Here is a 15164-nt window from a genome sequence, read left to right on the forward strand (position 1 = left end):
TTCTTCTAGGTGCTTGTTTCGATCCAGTCTCTAATTCTTGTTCCTGAGCCTTATTTCAATGAACCTGGTTATGAGAGATCAAGAGGTACACCTTCTGGTACACAAAGTTCCTGCGAGTACAACTCGAATATCTGTCAAGCGACTGTCAAGTGGGCAATGCTGGAGCAAATACGAAATCCATGCCCGTGCTTTAAGGAGGTGAGTTTCCTTCGTAATTAAATCCATTTATAGGCATGATTTTTTTAAATATATATATATCTTCAGACAAGTATGATTTTTAAGTGTAGTTGCAATTGAATATCCTACGCATAATGAAATCGAGTGTTGCTCACCCTACCAATATGCGCAGGACACATAAGAATACTAGTGCAAATTCAGAGTGAAAAATGCATTTAGGCCGGAAATCAAACATGGTTCTCTGGCATATCATGCCAAGGCACTTATTATTTGCCGGAGACTGGATTCGATTCCCGGCCATATGTTCTCACTTTGAGTTTTCATTGATATTGGCGCCTGTATAATAGTTAATATAAAAATCCAATGAGCAGAATATGTATGTACTTACATCTTTGATGTCTGTAGTTCAAGACCTACTGGATTTGAATGGAACTTTCTCCAAAGTTTATGAAAAGTGCGGGTCTGTTATCATGCTTTTACTGTAGATTAACAAAAAGTAAAACACAGTGTGCCAGAAGTTAATCAGAACATTTAAAAGATAATTGTTGTCACGTGTTTGTTTTAGACAAATGGATATAAAACAAAATATGTATCCAGCAATTTTTTGCTTCAGAAAAATTATCATCCTGTTGCAAGAATTCAGTTGTACGGGAGAGAAGACTTTTCCAACAGCAGGATGTATACGCACAAACTTTGGTGTATACCACTTGTAGATATTAAATACTTGTATTCTATAAATTTCACCCCGAAGTAGAAATAAAATTATGATATGAATAAATTGCGTGCATGTTTTCACTGAAATCTAGTTTTGTTCCAGTATATTTGCATTATTAATCATTGTAATTGTTTTTAGTTTACGAGTTTATTGGGCATATTTGGAATAATAATTAAACTACAAGAGAATTATGTAACTGAACACAAATATTGTCTATGTGTATTTCAGGTAATTCAAAAACATTTTTGGATGAAGAGGCAAGAGATCATTAACCAGATAGAAGGTTGGATAACAGAAATGGAAGCACAGAGTAATGACAAGCGGACTGGACGTGCCATATCACTTAACACTATGTGGCTAAAGGTAGGAGCCAACTAGAGTACTAATTCTTAATAATCCTACAGTAGTTCGGAACATTTTTCAGTGTACCTAGTGCTAAAATTTCTTAATTCATTTTTATTTTTTCGGAAGCGTTTACTATATTGGACGTGATTGAAGAGGCCATCAACCCGTCTGAAGTAGTCCTGAGTTTGATTTCTGTAATAGACTGTTCCGAGGTTTTCAACTGTATTCTGTTAAACGATTGTTCAGATATCCTATCCAGAATTTCCGATATTTGTTTTTCATTTCATGTTTTCCTTACCTTACTGTTTTAGTAGGGACGTCATTGATAACTTACGAGAATTTGAAGTCCACTCATGCCTAGATCGAAATCCAAATTGCTTTGTGCAGACCTCTTAGTAACACTAGTTCATATTCAGCCAGAATGATACTTCTTTTTGCATACGCCATTTGCAATGGTTGAAAACTTTCTCAACTATAATGCAGAATATCATCCTTTGGTCTGTTGTAGTCTTTTTTTTAAGAAATAAAGTACTTTCGCTTGAAATAATAAAGACTACAATTCGTCAAAGAAGATTAATAAGTATGTGTGGCACATAATTATTAACTTCCTAACAAAACTTTACTTTATTATGCGTGTATTAATTATGAGAATTTTCAGAAACTTGTCTGTTCACTTTTGTCAGTCACGATGTGAACTAACGTGAAGAAAAACTAGCGCGGAAACAAAACTCTCACACTGTTGTGCACAGTTTTATAACTTCGTCATGCGAAAATAGAGTATAATCACTGCCTAGAAAACATTCATATAACTTACAAAAATTGGAAGCTATAAGCGAAGAACATTCACTAACCAGTAAATACTAACAGTATATTAACACAGTAAGCATGTGTCTCACATTTCCCGAAGTTTAGTTGTTTCTTTGAGATAAAACACCTTTGAGCAACTGCTTTCTCGGAACAGCAGGATGTGATAAGATTTAAGTTTCTTAGACATAATAAAGTAAGTTTTATTATTAAAATTAACGATTACTTGGTTTATTTCCGTGAATAAGAATACAAGGTTTTTCAAAGAGAAATGATGGCTATTTTTTTTTCTTCTTTTCTTTACAAAACTAATAGTAATTTTTTGACCTATTGCTATGGAGAGAAAAAAAAAAAAAAAAAAAAAAGAAAGAAAGGAAGAAAGAAAAGAAACATAGCCATAAGTATCTTAACTGGAATTGGTGATTACAAACTTTTGAGATCAAATCAGACAGGTTTAGATGTTGAATTTTGACATGTCAATAGCGAGATGCAAGTTCATTTTATTATGATAGTGAGAATCGACAACCACATTCCGTAATGATTAAAAGTAAACATCTTGTCTTGCGAAAGAAATGAAGATAATGAGGATAGGACAGATTTACTAATGAGCCTGTAAATTGAAATTAAGAGTAGCAAAATGTGTATGCTCTTTTGATTCTTAAACTCTTGATATACAGATAAAATTATTATGAAAAAATATATTACAAAATTATTATGAAAAAATGGAAAGAATCAACGCATTGTTCTGTCAGCACGTTGTCGCATTCAATGAAAATTAAAGAGTGAAAAACTGCAGTATTGAGCCGCAAATGAGATCAGTCTTTCCGGCTTATCATGCGGGTGCATTATCCAGTTCATTCCGTAAATAATATTTTCTCTTAGGCATAATAAACGGAGACACGGATTCTAAGTTCTCGGCCTTCGGACTTGCTCCTCTCCCATTCCTATTTAATTCATGGCTCTAACTGTCCATACAGGAAAATCCTATTGCTCCACTAAGTATTCTAAGTCTAGTAGAATGTCCAGAATACTCAGATTTCAGGGAACGTTTAGTACTACCTAAAGATCTTAATGATGTTTTGGGGGATAATGCGGTCTTTAGTGACCATATTTTCGCCTTTATTCGTACGATGGGAATGGTTAATTTACCATGGATGCTTCCAAAGTTCAACCTTGAATCTGAGGACAACCTATATGTTTCATGAAAGGGTTTATCGAGCAAGTTCCAAAACAAATTTCAATTCTTTGCCCGGAAGTGACCCCGCCCCTTCAGGGTTTGAAATACATAGAACAGCTTGACGTACCTAGGTATATGTCCTATATATCAAAGTGCTCCGCATGACCAGTAGATTAACCCATATATTCCCAGAACTATTTTTTGTTCGTGATTTTATTTATATTTTGAGTAAATATTTCAAATGTGATGTACACTCATGTCCAAAATTATTGTCTCATGTCTATAAATATGTTGTTCTAGGAATATAATTTGATAACGAATTCGCCCGGTATATTTTGTAATGTTAGTATGTGTATAATCGGCAAAGACACGTATGTGGCAAATTTTATGTCAAAAGAGCAGTAAATAAGAATAATAAAACGAAAATAAAATTATCTTGTCCATTTAGCAACATTTTATTTTACTCATTATAATTTACATATTTATGATTCTTTTCCTATGAAATTTGCCACAAATATACATTTTCGATTATACACAGAGTATCAATATTAAAAGTACCCTGCAAAACCATTAGTAAATTATATTCTTGCAAGAATACAGTTATAGATATGCGACAATAATTTTGGACATGAGTGTACATAAAAGAAATATGCTTTATTTTCTCCAAAACATTTAGTTTCCCGGATTTTCAGGGTGGGTCGTTAACGACCCAGTGGACAGTAACTAATTTAGTTGTAAACAGTTTCGAGTTATAGAACATTTATCAACAAAGAATATAATAAAATGCTCTGCGTATTTATAAAGTGCAGGGTGTCTCAAAAGTCTCATGACGTAGAGTAACTCTGTTTTTATCAAAGTTACAACAAAATGTAATAGGAAAAACCGTCTTCAAATATGATGTTTTCAATTTCTAGTGAAGGAATTTTTAAAAGTGGACGTCCCGTTAGGGCTGTACACTCTTTATGCGCCCAAATTTAAATGAAAATGCAACGTTGCCATTTACCTGGGCAAACAACATAAGTCAATGAAGTTACTGTCTTTTACGCTAACATGACGATGACCAGCCCCCATTTAAAACATGCCCCCATTCACCATACCAGACAAAAGTTATCCTTCTCCCAATAAATTGGAACGTTGCATTTTCATTCAACATGGGAAGCATAAACAGTACAGCCAGAACGGCTTGTCCGATTTAAATATATATATATATATATATATATATATATATATATATATATATATATATATATTCACTTTAGGTTGAAAACATCACATTTGGAAACTGTTTTCCCTCTTACATCTTGTTGTAACTCGGATAATGAGAGAGTTACCCTATGTCAGGTGCCTTTTGAGACACCTTGTATATAAATGTAGTGTATAAAAATAATTATTCGTCAAGTTTTGGTTAGGCTTTTTCAACATAACCATGTACAAAACACAGAGAAGTATTTGTCGTGGAGTGCTACACGACATTTTCTGCGCCCTTTTGTTGTTTTAATACTGCAAATATCATAACGACGCCTCCATTGCTTCAAAATAACCCTATGTTCTGCAGCGTGACGACGTGCTACTGGCGATATATAACGTCCCGGATTTCTTGGTATACTTGGTCCAGGTACACTTGGAGCAATTCCATACTTTTACAGTAGAACCCGCACTACTCTTCGAAATGCCAAACTTTCACTGGTTAGGACTTTTGTTCTTGCCAAAAGCAAGAATTATTCATCACAACATTGAACATCCAAAACGCAATGGGTATGTACCATTTTTTGCCTCTGATACCAATACGGTAAGCTTCCATATTTTGATCCATTCCATACACCCCGCCCATATGTTTACTGTACATTTTGATGGCATTTGGCTGGGGAATGGTTACTTTTCTCTTCTCTGAAGAGGAATAACGTTCGATACTTTTCACAGGATGAACGTCAAATTCAGTTGAGAGAAACATCACAACATTATTACCCTTCCACCTAACTGCGATAACGTTGTTTGTAGAATCAACTTTCACAATATACGTTCCACGTCTTCCTTTCTTGAAAGTGTTTGTGGCAGGTATAGGGCATTTCCCAATGCGACTTTCTTTTATGGTTCCTGTTCCACAGAAATCTCTCTTTAAAAGTTCCACTAATAACATTGATGATATAAAGTTATCAAAAAAGTAAGGAAGAAAAGGCCTTTATACATTGCTTGGATTTTTCCAACCAATCCAAAAACTACAAATTCACCTAAATTATGCGTAGTTCGTTCAGCGAAGCTTTTTCCTTGATACAAATCAAATTGCAGGGAATAATCTAATCTATTACAAGCTGCGCACGCTTTGAATCCAAAACGAATAACCTTGCCTCGTATAAATTGCTTGCAACCATACCGATAAAATTATTTCTGTGTAAAAACGTATTCTTTTGATGCTAAATGATGTAAAAGTCAAGTCTCTGTACAAACAATTGACTTCAATACAGTATGCCCACTGGGTCGTTAACGACCCACCTGAAGTTGTATACCTTCTAAGATCAATACTACTCAAACTTATCAATATGGCTCATAACTTAAGTATAGCGCTATCTTGTCTTTCTAATAACGCTATGCAAAGTTTCGGAAAAGAAAGCGCATAAGGCGTATAATGTCTTTTGTGGAAGGACGTGGATGATTAGAATTAGTTATTACAGGTTCCGAGAGAAAAATAGTTAAAAAGACATCAGAAAATGGAAGTCAAGCATAAAATGAGCAATTGTTCTTGACCATATTAAACTACCTCGAATCGAAAAATTGGGTCGTTAACGACCCAGTAGGCATATATGGGTTAAGAATATAATATGCACTACCAATTATATCCTAAATTAAGGTAATAAAACAAAAAAGAATGATTATTTCAGTATAAATGGCTCGGATAATGAGAGAGAAGGCGGCTCCGGGTGGATGTTGTTTGACGGAGCATGGCTTTTGTTTTTGGCCATGTATGAGAGCCATGTAACTCTCACGTCACAGTCCTGACAAGATGGTGCTGTCAGGACTTAGCCTTTGTTTTTAAGGTGTGAGAGCCACGTAACTGCTCCGAAGTTACTACTAATTGGACATATATGAACCCTCCATATAAGGATGCACCTCATCCTCTCAAGGAATTGAAACCTGTTTTGGAACTTTCAAAAAATATATAGGTTGTCCCCAGATCCAAGGTTTAGACTAACCAGGAATGCTTCTTAAGTTAATAATTTTCTTTTTAGATTTTTCCTATAATGACTCTTTCATTGATATTTATTAAGTAATTTTCTTGTTATGTATTTTATTTATTCTTTTATCATTCTTGCTATCTCTTGTTTTAATTTTTATTATCGTTCGGATTGTTCTCTTAGTTTCTAGATCTTATATATACTTTCTTGATCTTGATATATACTTTTTCAAAAGTTATATCGTGCAGCTTGTGTCGGCCATTGGCTGTAGCATAACGGGGCCAAATAGCTTAGTTGCTGGCTTTACCATTAAACTTTGACCAATCAATCAATCGATTCCTTGCTCAGTCCTGCGCTTTTTTGCTCTTCAGTTTTCATTACGCAAGTATGATAATCAATTACGTACAATAGTTATGGCAGTAACGAAATCTCAGGAAACTGAGAAAACTAACGTATTCGAGCTCTTAAAACATGTACTGGTCAACAAGAGAGAATTTGGAGTGTAGGTTTATTTTTCGTAAATATTTTAAAACCTGAACATACGCAAGCTTTGTCAAGAGATTAAACTATGTGATTTCTAAATATATATTTTGTATTGTCAGATACGTTATTAATATTGCTTTGTTAATATTACTTTTATGAAATGTCTATTTCAGCGTCATTTTCGACAATTGAAAGAAGAATTTGCTAAATTGAAAACTCCCGAAGGTCTGGAAGATCTAGAAGATTCGAACTTTGACCTGTCGATATCTTCGAATGGACAGCCGAAGTCCCCGTCGTCGAAAGAAGTGTCTCCCGAGTGTAGTGCTAGTCAGCCTTTTGATTCGTACAGTAGCTCAACGGCAGAGGCCCATAAGGAAGAAATTGACGCGGACTTGGAAATGGAGAAAATTGTGTCGAAAGTTTGTGAATGAACCAAGGAGTCCTTGATTGATTGACATTGTTCATGTGTATGTGACGAAGTATTAAACTTCAGGGAGAGCCAAAGGCGAATGTCTGGAGACGTTGTCGTTTGTGATTGAAGGCATTGTAGTTGCTGAAAGAGCATTCATTGTGTCATAACCTGAAATGTGATACTTCTATATTGTATTGTTGGACGTGAAGTTGAAGGTTTGTTGAAATGTGAGAATTTATATTGTCTGATGCAGTTACTCAATTGAAAGGATCTTTCAGAGAACGTACTGCTGTTGTTATTTGTACCAAAGAAACAAATTATCCAGGGAACAGAGCGCGTGTGAGGATTTTGTATGGTAATTTGTTGTGTTCTCAGGCAATATGAGCATTATCTGTATGTTTTGGTTCTAATGAGATGTGATTTTTTTAAGAATTGCATCTTGTTCAAGTTTTTTTTTCTACATGAAAAAATAAACTATGTAAAAAAATGTACATTTTGGAAAACGAGCGATAACTTACATATAGATATATTAATATGCATCTTTCTTTTCAATGACTATGCCAGTAAATTTGCGGTACGAAAAGAGGTTTTCGAACTCAAAATTACAGATAACATTCACAATGTTCATGATTAGGTAACTTCAATATACATTTATTTATATATACGTAAAAGAAATTATGATAAGACGTTGCTACGCAGCACGATGTCTTATCGTGCTCTGTAGCTACTCTGTAACGACCATCCAGTTGCAAGGAGGGAGTTAAAAAGAGTGGATGCATACGATTTATCTGTTATACAGATAAGGCTGATGAAATAGCGTAACTACGCAAAAGTAGCGCCTCTTGAAGAGGTCTTCTTTTGTAGTATGATGTCTATGAACAGACTGAGTAGGTTGCCTTTTTTTTTTTTTTCCTTTCGCCCAGCACCACACATCTTTGTGTCAATGCAGAATAGTTGTTATGATATCTATATATATTTGTGTGATCTATTGCTTAAAGAATAAATATTTTAGCTGTTTCTGTATAATGATTTAGGTACTCGCCTTCTTTTGCCATTATTTTTTTTGTTGCAATGTCAAAAATATCCCTTTTTAATGTTGAAAAACGTTCCTTAAAAGCGTGATGTACAGAACGTTTAGTAAATCGTATTCTGGTATGGGGAGTATTGAATAATTTTTGAGTGTTTTCCAGAATGGAAAATTTACAATAATGCTTTGTTAAAGCTCGGAATAATAAGTATAATGAAAGTGCACGATAATACTGTTAATAACTGACGAATTGTAGTCAATGAGAAGACGCTCTGTAATGTAAAGAACCACAATATGGTTTAAATTTTCAGAATTACAACCTGGAGTGCAATGTACATAAAATAATGTAAATTGTTCAGTATGTAAAAATAAAGGTGCCTCTCGTAATAAAGGCAAAATACACGTCAAGAAAAAATATATATCTGCAAGATTAATTATGCTTCGAAGAATGAACAAAGTGTAAATTGTGTAATTTGATGATTATTCAGCTTTTCGTGGGGAGAAACATATTCGATAACTGATAATTATTAAATATATTTTTTTGTTACCAAGGCTGCTGTTGTAAGCCTCGTCTTAGCGAACATCGTGACCCTAGTTACAAGATTAGTTTTCCTGTGTAATATCTTAAATCTGAGAAATCTGTTTCAATCTACTATTGATATTTTCATTCTAATAGATGTCACTGATCGTACGACCAGTTGCTACGACGAGTAGCGAATCTTCGAAAACATGATTCGTTGTTTGTAGCGTTGGTCTCGGCAAATGTTGCTTATCGCCGATCCCTTACATATTGCTGTCACGAAACCAACCAGTCACGCGTTGTGGCTCTTCTGCAATGAAATATACAGGGTGTCCAAAAAATAATGTACCTTTTAAAAAAAACATATTACAATCCTTTATATACCAAAAGCAAGGTAATGTATCAGTTTTTTTCCTACTTTACAAAGATTCAATATGGGCGCCCTTCGTGACACGGCAAATATCTATTCAGTAGTCCATTTCCTTCCATACTCGAATCCACATGTCTCTTGTAACGGCAGCAAAGGCTTCTATGATCCTCTCTCGCAGCTCTTTCAGATCTCGAGAAAATGGTGGGACAAAGACGCAATTTTTCACAAAGCTCCATAAAAAAAAGTCGCTTGATATGTCATGTATGGAGATCTTGGGGGCCATCTCAACAATGCTTCATCATCAGGACTAGTGCAACCTATCCAACGTTAAGGGAGTTGTCCATTCAGATACCCTCTTACGTCATTATAAAATTGGGGTGGAACTTCATTCTGTTTGAAAATGAAATATCGGGAGTCAACCACATCTGGAGCATGTCATGGTACAAGAGTCCTGTTACAGATCTTTCTGTAAATCAAAATGGCCCATAAAACTTCGTTCTGCACATAGCAGCAAAGACGTTCAACTTTAGAGAATCTCTGATAAGCCCAATGATTCGCCGAGAATGTTCTGAACCCCAGATTCGAACATTATGCCTGTTGACTTTGCCATTGATATGGAAGGTCGCCCAATCACTGAAGACTACCCTGTCCCCAAAATCATAATTTTCCAGGAATTCCAACATGTCTACACTGAAGACAGTGCAAAGTTTAGTCATCTTCAGTGAATGCCTGCAGTCGTTGCAGCTTTGTAAGCCTTGAATTTCAAATACGTACGAAGAACATCCCAGACTGTTGAGTGGGCAATGCTAACTCACGGCCCGCTTTGCAAACTGACTTTGTGGGGCTGCGTTGCAAGGATTGTCGAACTCTATCCACTGTTTCCTCTGAATGCGAAGAATAGCTGGTTCTTTTGCCTTTGCATAGGCAACCTGTCTACATGAGTTGTGTATGGCAACGTTTAATGGAGTTCTTGTCAGGTGGATCGGCCCCCAACGCAATTTTCGGCGACAGTTTAACTGTGATAACAGACGTTGTCTTTGCGTATTCCACAGTACAAAATGCCTTCTGTTATGTTGGGCGCCATCTTGAAATAATTGTGGTCGTGGGAATGACGGGTATTTCAATCAAAATTTAGAGTATCTAATAGCAATCATTGTCACTGACCTCTCTCCACACACTGGACACCTAGAAAAAAATAAAATAAAAGGGTACAGTCTTTTTCGGACACCCTGTAAATAGCATTAATAGTTACCTCGAGAAAATTCAAATATTTCGTTTCCGACCACTCACCAGCTATTGTCTGTTTGCAGGAAACTCATTTTCAGCCTATATTTTTTTCTCTTTTAACTCATTATTCGTTGTACAGATACCATAAGCAAGTTGATTGTCGAGCTGCTGACGGTAAATGAAAAACAAGATCGATATATCTACGTAGACGTATCGACCTCGTTTTTAATTGTGATGTGTTTTCCTCCTTGTCCGAAATCTTTACTGCAGCTGATCTGCTTCAGATTTAGTATCAATTTGAGCCGCTTGTGTTCATTGTCAGAGATCTGAATGGGTACCTTACATGTAGGACTCCTTCAAATTCACGATTGTGGCTGCCAGGTAATAGACTTCCTTGAAGAGAATGGGATGCTCAGTCTTATTTAGTTGTCTACTGGCTCCTGATCATATTAATGTAAGCACTGCACCACAGTCGGGGGTGCTCACAAGGGGGAACATGACGCCAACGGAGTTATTAAAATTTTGGGGGAAATTAAAATTGCCTCATATCAAGCAGCCAAAAAAAAAAAAAAAAAAAAAAAAAAAGGAAAGGAAAGGAAAGAGGTTACACGGTCAATTACTACATCATTATACCTTCCTCCTCCTCCTCCTTTCCCCTACCTCTGCCGCCATAAAACCATAAACATTTTAATGAATGTTTTTCTTCCTCGTAATCTTTTTTTTTTTTTCGATTAAATACAGAACCGTATAACAAATACAATCAAACTCCTTCCCCCCACAATTTTCTAATCCTACCAAAAATTCTTGCCGTAAGGCAATAATCTTCAAACACATACATAACGAAAATTCACTTAATACTTAATTATATAGGAATGAAAAAATAATTTTGCAAACAGGAAAACAGAACTCTTTTTAGTCAAATGAAAACACTGCTACCCCTCCCCTCACGGGACTACCACCTCCTTAATCGACTCGGCTCGGGTTGCAGCCACTAGACACCAAACAGTTGCTAGCTATTTAGTGGTTGTGATAAGAAGGAAGTTGGTATAATACTGCCTGTGCCTAAAGTGTACGTGCGTCGTTCAATATATGTTTCCGTAAGCTGTAAAAAAAGAAAGATACATTTGTAAACTGTCGCTGGATCCTTCCTTATCTCTTCACATAATCCACAATGTGGGGTCTTCGGGATCCTTACTTAACGCCCCTGACTCTTCCACATTCTATTCCATTTCACTTCATTTGTTTCGAAACGTTCACCTTGCAAATGCAGACTTTTAACAACGGAAAAAGATGGAAATAACGGCGCTAACTTGAGGCTGTATTGAGATAAGGCAGCCGTTCCCACTAGTGATGGACAGTTCGGTTCCTTTTCCGAAATTGATTCCTTTCAATCCATTCCAAACAAGGATTCGTTCCTCCGGATCGAATCCTTTGATTCCGGCAAGTATGATTTCGAGTTTCGATCCTTTCTCTGGATCGAATCCTTTAGTTCCGATAAATTGAATAATTCCGAGTTCCCATAACGCCTCTCCAATGCGATTCCTTCTTGCAGCCAAACTAGTCAACTTTTATCATGTGATAAGTGATTTTGAAGTTATTTGGGAGGAGGGGAGGAAACCGTGCAGAAAGGAATTGCTCTTTGGCGATACACACAGAAAGTTTCATTTCTTAGTGAACTCTAGACTCCTTCAGCGAAGTAATGCTCCCGGAAGCAGGAACTAAATGCGCTGTGCTGATTAGTTGGCGTTATCATTTTCTGGTCATGTGGCATACACAGCAGGAAGCAAACACCAAATGCTATTGGCCTTCGAAGCAGAGCGTGCTAGCGCGGCAGCCTAATAACGATCTGACGTGGGTTCAAACCCGGCCCAGGGATTTTTTAAAAATTTTCGTAACATTCTTTTCATTAAAATAAGGTGAAAATAATACTCAAAAAATCGGAAAAATTCCGAAATTTTCAAAAAAGTAATTTACCTACGTTACGAAACGTAGCTGAGCGAAAGGCAGCGAGCGAAGAGTGTTAGAAGCCCCACAGGGCTCGTTTTGTTCCACCTTGACTGACCCCCCATGATACAAATTTAACCTCAGCTGCTTTCTTGCGATCAACTTAAAACAGCTGTTTAGGGTAGTGCTCAAAAAAGGAGTATTAATTACTCCCGAACGGGTCGTCTGAATTCTAGCTTTTGTTTGTTATTTTAGACCACCTATTGTATCAGTGTTGCCAGACATACGGTCTTGAACATACAAATAGGGTAATTTGCTTTTTTCGTACGATACACAGTCCCACTCCTTAACCGTATTAATCATGTACGGTGTTGCTAAAATTTTGTGGCAAAATGTGTTATCTTGTCATATATTCTCTCTCCCTCAGCCACAAGTTCACACATTGCCACAACCAGATATAGTGGTGCTTTGGGTGCAAAATCTCCCTTTGCTCTTCAGTAAAATAAATGTCATCAAGTCAGTGGTGGTTTCAGAGGTGGCCCAGGAGGGATATTCCACCCGAAACATATCTCTGATCGTGTTCACAGTGGGTTACCAGCATTTTCGCAGTACTACTTTTGCCTTCCGTGTATTTAAAATTTCCAGGGGTAGGATTACCATAATTTCTGGACACCAATCCCTGACATCTTTTAGAATGGTGTGGAGTTGAGAAGTTAAGTAAGCCTAACCTTAACCCTAACGTAGAGCCTAACCCTAAAATTTCGGATATTAGTTAATCCCAGACAATTATCTGGACACAGGCTTGAATACCGGACGTGTGGTAAGCCTACCCGGGGAAACCAAATCATCACTGAGAAAAACGGAAATTATCTGGACACAGGCTTGAATACCGGACGTGTGGTAAGCCTACCCGGGGAAACCAAATCATCACTGAGAAAAACGGAAATGAACTTATTACCTGGATAGTGAATATACAGTGTATGTTCTAAAGAATCGGTTTGTGCATTATGATGGACACACTAGCAGATCCAGAAGCGACGTTTGGTGTGGGTAGAATGCCTCCTCGACGCGTAATGTAGACTTAAAATACAAGAGTTTTACATCAATTCAGAACAACGTAATGCATCATTTTATGTTTAGGCCTTAAAAAGATGGCCTTTGGGGGGCTAGGTCGCACCCACTGTCTTCCCCGTGGATCCGCATGCGATAGTTTCATACCATCTCAAATAAGTTAGATTCCGAGTTGTATCCTGTATTGTTCTAGTCAGTGGTGTGTGTAGAATTCGATGGGGTAGTGTTCATGAAGTCAATTTTATTCTTTTACGACAATATATAAACTATATTATTCTGTAATATCTTGCTCAAGAGAGTTTAAACCTCAAACTTCCTGCGTACGCCATTGGTTCGATCCAAGGTACTATAACTAATATTATGTTTTCAAATTATTGTAATAATGCTCTTTTACTGTTATTTTATTTTGCACAATTTCAAAGCAAAACAAACATGTCAGGATACAGTTTCTTTCTTTTAAATTTAACTTCCCACGTTTATACTCCGAGGCTAAGAAAGATGGTGATGAGATATTGAAAAAAAAAATGGAATGAAGAAAATGGGAAGAAACAGGAGAACCTCGAGAACAAATACCCACATAGTGTTTGTGCACCACAAGCCTTTTACTTGACGCGATCTGAAATGAACCGTGAACCCAACGCACTAGAAATGTCTGTATACAACCAATAAAATGTTATACAAAGTACATTACTTACGTAAGAAATTTTATTTTTCGGTCCTCTGGTTGTAAAACAACTTTTCCACACCCTTTGCGACAACATAGAATACGTTACTAAGTACTATTTTCTAAGTAATAAATTTACGGAAAAAATTAATGTTAGGCCCCGGTGGCTGTGATAGAGCGCTCACCACTATAGCGTGGGTTCCTTGGTTCGATATAATCTGTGTGCGTGGATGTTTCTTTGGTTTTAGATCGTTTCCTCCCAGTTTCGTCATTCCACTATTATCATCTATCTAATCATCGACATTAAACTTGGTGTAGAACCGTGGACATTAAACTATAATAATAATAATTGATTTTCGTATAGTATTTTGAGAAATGTGAAAAATGAAGGGAGATTGATGAGCTTGAGCACTTCTTCCATGCAACTGACAAGAGCGACAAACAATGGAAAGCAGGTGGCCGTTTATTCTGAGGAACTCAAACCAGAATGATTACTAACTTATACACTATGTGATCAAAAGTATTCGGACACCTGGCTGAAAATGACTTACAAGTTCGTGGCGCCCTCCATCTGTACTGCTGGAATTCAATATGGTGTTGGCCCAACCTTAGCCTTGATGACAGTTTCCATTCTCGCAGGCATACTTTCAATCAGGTGCTGGAATTTCTTGGGAAATGGCAGCCCATTCTTCACGGAGTGCTGAACTGAGGAGAGGAATCGATGTAGGTCGGTGAGGCCTGGCACGAAGTCGCATTTCAAAACATCCCAAAGGTGTTCTATAGGATTCAAGTTAGGACTCTGTGCAGGCCAGTCCATTACAGGGATGTTACAGTCGTGTAACCACTCCTCCACAGGCCATTCAGTGTGAACAGGTGCTCGATCGTGTTGAAAGATGGAATCGCCATCCCCGAATTGCTCTTCAACAGTGGGAAGCAAGAAGGTGCTTAAAACATCAATGTAGGCCCGCGCTGTGAGACTGCCACGCAAAACAACAAGGGGTGCAAGCCCCCTCCAAGAAAAACACGACCACACCATAACACCACCACCTCCGAATTTG

The 15164-nt window shown here is 36.9% G+C and overlaps 1 protein-coding gene across 5 annotated transcripts in view; it reads left to right on the top strand.

Moving 5' to 3' along the window:
- Bruce (BIR repeat containing ubiquitin-conjugating enzyme) overlaps positions 1-8725 on the top strand; it is a 195271-nt gene extending 186546 nt beyond the window's left edge. For all 5 annotated transcript variants that reach the window (XM_081730148.1, XM_081730149.1, XM_081730150.1 and 2 more), the window contains exons 61-63: positions 10-198; positions 1121-1255; positions 7045-8725. In XM_081730148.1, the coding sequence (XP_081586274.1) occupies positions 10-198; positions 1121-1255; positions 7045-7302 (582 nt within the window). In that variant the 3' untranslated portion in view covers positions 7303-8725. The remainder of the gene's footprint in view (positions 1-9; positions 199-1120; positions 1256-7044) is intronic.
- Positions 8726-15164: the final 6439 nt, after the last annotated feature.

Source organism: Thermobia domestica, chromosome 11 (genome assembly GCF_964235325.1).
Source record: "Thermobia domestica chromosome 11, izTheDome1.hap1.1, whole genome shotgun sequence".
NCBI lineage: Eukaryota > Metazoa > Arthropoda > Insecta > Zygentoma > Lepismatidae > Thermobia > Thermobia domestica.